The sequence below is a fragment of the Mus musculus genome, chromosome 4 (assembly GCF_000001635.26).
Source record: "Mus musculus strain C57BL/6J chromosome 4, GRCm38.p6 C57BL/6J".
Taxonomy (NCBI): domain Eukaryota; kingdom Metazoa; phylum Chordata; class Mammalia; order Rodentia; family Muridae; genus Mus; species Mus musculus.
Genome location: NC_000070.6, coordinates 118868502 through 118873038, shown reverse-complemented (window position 1 = coordinate 118873038; position 4537 = coordinate 118868502). Strand labels below are relative to the sequence as shown.

Here is a 4537-nt window from a genome sequence, read left to right as displayed (position 1 = left end):
AACAGTACCTACCCCAACTGCCTCCCACTCTGTGTGATTTTTAAAACTCAACTTGGTCTAATTTGTGCTGGCCATCTAGCATGGTTGTAGGTCCATGCATTGGAGCTTGACAACGAGGGGCCACTCCACTGGAGAAATCTGACTCTTTCTCCTCTATAACCTATCAATTGTCTAGAGCAGATCAGTTAAGGGTAGGGAATCAAGAGACCATGGTGGATTGTTGACTGTCTTGTGCAGGCAACCACAGCTGCTGTGAGATATGAGTACAGAGTTCAGTAGTGTCCAAAATACATTGCTTTGTCTTAGTCTTCTGCAACCTCTGGCTATTAGTCTTTCTCTATAATAGTTCCTCAGTTTTGGTTGAAAGTGACAAAAATCTATCACTTGTGACTCCACAGACACTTCTCTATACTCTGACTAGTAGATTTTCTGTGTTAACCATCAACCACTTCACAAAGAAACTCCTCTGAGGAGGTGTGGGAGCTGCACTTAGCTATAGGCATAGAGACCCAAGAGGGAAGTTTCACAAATGTCAGGGTAGCACAATAGCCTATGAACTCTCATCCATTGACTTTTAAGATGATGGTCTACAGCTCATGTTCCACACTCATTTTCTAATTGTGATTTGTAGACATCCATGACCATATAACCAACCTTTGGACTAGAATGCACTAGTCAAATTAACAAATACCTGTCAGCCCTTAATCCCTCCAAATCAAGGAACACCAAAATGTCCTGCACAGTGTTCTTTCCCCACAGTCTTTCTCTTCAGGCCCATCCAAGATACACAACACAGTGCTTAAGCTATCCACTTCCAGTTACCGTGGGCCCAGTATACAGAATGGTCTGTAACCAGAATGAGTTTGTGCTTCCCCTCAGTCCACCATACAGGAATGCCCATAGAGAGCACCAGTTCAGATTATGGTCAGGATTTAGCAGCAGTAAGAAACTTGGACTACTTTCTCAAGCAATCTTCCTGTGTTTAAATGGACTATTAGTGTTCTCTGTGTCTGCACACTGGCATTGTATGATAACTAACACCTAGTTCATCATGGGTACTGATGACATGTGGTCATATAATGCCTTCTGGTTTCTTCAATGCTACAATTCCTATGGTTAAGATGCCAACATGTCCTAACTTTTCCTACAAATTCTTTGTATCTCTACCATTGTCCTAGCTCCCACTTTTTTGAAATTACCAATGGATCCTAAATTTCAATGGAAATTGCAGACATCCCAAAGAGACAAAAACAATCTTTAAAAAAGAAGATCGGAGTGTTCCTGATTTCCAATCTCAATGCCATAGCAACCAAACAGGAATGACATCAGCAAAAGGTTCACATGGAATTTAATAGACTGTATCTGACACACCAGACCTTGTAATGACACACACAAGAGAGTTGTTGACAACCATGATGATTAAGCAATTAAGAGTTGTAAGGCCTTTTTATTGATGGTCAGAAAAAGAGTGGGCTTGAGCCTCTGAAGAACCTCTTGGTGCCTAAGTTCAGAGATACAGTTTTTAAAATCAAAAACCATTGACATAAGTCAGAGTTAGACGATGGTCAGAGGAACCTTGAATTGTTTCTTCCTGAATAGAATCATAGGCATTTTAGACATATCGTGACAATTATTTTGGTCAATATATCTGTAATATAGTCAATGGCATGAGAATCTCAGATGTGTTTGCAAGTTAGATGTGATAATTGTAGGGAGGGAGGTAGAGGTTAGATAATCATGCAAAAAACATAAAATGGAGTCACAACAGAATAGCATTATGTTAGTCATATCATTATAAGCACTAATCTGTATTGTCAACCAATAATAGTCAGGGATGTAAATATCACGCAATGAGACAAGGACTGTTGTCAAAGGGCAGTGATGAGACAATGGATATCCACACACAAAAGCATTAAATTGGACCCTGGCCACATACTGTGCACAAAATGAATCAAAATGCAAATGAAACTTTTAAAACATAAGAGAATTTTTCATGAACTTTCATCAGGAAATGCCTTCTGGAATATATCCCATGAGACAGAGATAAAGTGGCTGAGTTGTATTTAACCACAGTGAGACATCAGTGATACTAAGGACATTGTCTACAAACCAAAATATCACCAGGTCTTGTGTCATAAGCACAAAATCACAGTAATGGGAGGTGGACACAGGAGACTCAAGATTATTTTTAGGTACATTGAAAGTTTGAAGCCAGTACGGGAAGGGTTAGACTTTTTAATAACATAAACCCACAAACATAATAAATCCTAACTATGAATGGATTGTCTTCACTGTCACCCCAAACATGATTGCAAACAAATTATAAGCAGGGCATCATTAGGGAAAGACTAGTTCACGCCTGTATCACAGAGGAATTAGCTGATTGGCCAGACAAGAGCGACTCTGGAGCTGATAGGAAAAGGATGCACACCACCTCCGTGTAGAAAAGGACCAAGATCAGCAGTCACAGGGGAGACGTGTCCTCGGATGCTGCATGTCACCTGCAGCAATAATTGGGACTTCTGCCATGAAATCTAGCTCCCTTAACTTCCATATGACCACATAATGCAGACTTCATCATGTTGGACCACAGACTCCATTGGATTTAGGCAGGAAGTTTGGTCTCTTGTCTGCACCCCTTCTGTTCCACACACCATTGCTTTAATTTTAATAATGAGAACCTGTGCTGCATTACTTAGCCTACAGCACATCAGCCTCTGCTGTGTCTATTACAGCATCACTAATGACATGTTTCCTGCTGGCTTACATGTATGCAGTTGCCAGTCAGAAAATACGGCAGGTTGCAAAACTGCTGCTAATTTTTCACTTGCCTGTATAGGAAGAGTACACACCAGTCCAGTGTCACATGACTTTCATTGCTTCTCTGTGGAAGTAAAGTAAATCCCAACATCTTGTTGTCAGGTTGGACCATGATGCTCTCCTTGCCAGAATAATGCGTGCACAGATGTGGGGATCACTATTGAGAAGCTTAGGTTTAAAGGCTGTATCCACTATTCCTTTGCTTCTGTTAATGATGGATGGATCTCAGCCTGACTACACAAGGAGACTTGCAATCTACCACTAATGAAAGTGAGCCCCAAGGGAGTCTTTGCATGCAGAATCAGTAATATTTATGTTTTCTGTTTAACTGTGGTATAGTCACCTATCAATACAGCATGCTGTCTTTCAGGAATGTTGTCCTAAGTTATATGTTGTATAAAATGCACAATTTTGCTCACATAAAACAAATGCACTGTTTCAGTATTAAGCAAAGAACATTTTATCCAATGTTTATCAAAGGATCACCATCCTGGTCCACTGGCACACCTGCCATAACCCATCACCTTGAGAAATGCCCTCTTGATGTCTTTGTTCCTCAGACTATAGACCACAGGGTTGAGCAATGGTGTAAAAGCACTGTAAAAGAGTGAGATCTGCTTGTCTCTCTCAGGGGAGTAACTGGAGTTGGGCCTCAAGTAAGTGTAAGTGGCTGGAGCATAGAAGAATGTGACCACAGTCAGGTGGGAGGCACATGTAGAGAAAGCCTTGCAGCGGCCCTCTGTGGACTTGATCTTGAGAATTGCCATGGCAATACGAATGTAGGAGGCCACAATGAGGGAGATTGGAGTAACGACCAAAAAGACACTCAAGACCAAGTCCACCATCTCAATGATGTGGGTATCCATGCAAGCCAAGCTACGCACTGAAGGACCTTCACACAAGTAGTGGTTGACCCTGTTGGGCCCACAATATGGCAGACTCATGGTGAAGAAAGTGTGCAATAAAGAGGAAAAGAAACCACAAATACAAGACCCTGCTGCCAACCGTATGCAGAGGCCCCAGTTGAGGATGACAGTATAGCTCAGTGGATAGCAAATGGCCACATAACGATCATAAGCCATGACAACAAAGAAGGTGCACTCAGTTATACCCAGGCCACCGAACATAAACATCTGCAGCCAGCAGCCAGTAAAGGAGATGGTTTGAGAGTGAGCAAGAAGATGCACCAACATCTGGGGCATGGTGGTGGTAACAAAGGTCATATCCAACAGGGAGAGGGTAGAGAGGAAGAAGTACATGGGAGTGTGCAGCTGTGTGTCCAGGCAGACCAGCATGATGATGAGCCCATTGCCCAGGACTGAGCTCAGGTAGATGAGAAGAAAGACAATGAAGAGGATGCTGTTGGTCGTGGGGTCACTGGAGAAGCCAATCAGGATGAACTCAGAAACCCAACTTTGGTTTTGCCCTGGAATCATCCAAAATGCAAGGTCTGTGAGAGGCTTCCAGCCATATATGTAACACCTGAAACAGTGCAGCCCAGAAGATTGGTATCTGCAGAGGCCAGAAGACTGGGGTGGTTATTCTGAGCTTACTGCTAAGTTTCTGTACACTCTTCTCAAGTTGCTTAACAACCCCTCAGTCTCTTCATCTGTAAAACGGGGCTGGTGATACTCATGTCTTGAGAGTACTGTGACTATTTAAAGTATCTCACATAACTCTGGAAACACCTCATAACGCATTGTATGTCCTGTGCTGC

The 4537-nt window shown here is 42.4% G+C and overlaps 1 protein-coding gene across 1 annotated transcript; it reads right to left on the bottom strand.

Annotated features, from left to right (window-relative positions):
* Positions 1 to 3302: 3302 nt before the first annotated feature.
* Positions 3303 to 4256, bottom strand: Olfr1331 (olfactory receptor 1331). The gene has a single exon (NM_001011856.2). The coding sequence runs from the start codon at positions 4254 to 4256 to the stop codon at positions 3303 to 3305; it is 954 nt and encodes a 317-aa protein (NP_001011856.2).
* Positions 4257 to 4537: the final 281 nt, after the last annotated feature.

What these genes read in the sequence shown, in the direction of transcription:
- Olfr1331 (NM_001011856.2), bottom strand. Translation starts at nt 4,256, where the DNA reads ATGATTCCAGGGCAAAACCAAAGTTGGGTTTCTGAGTTCATCCTGATT.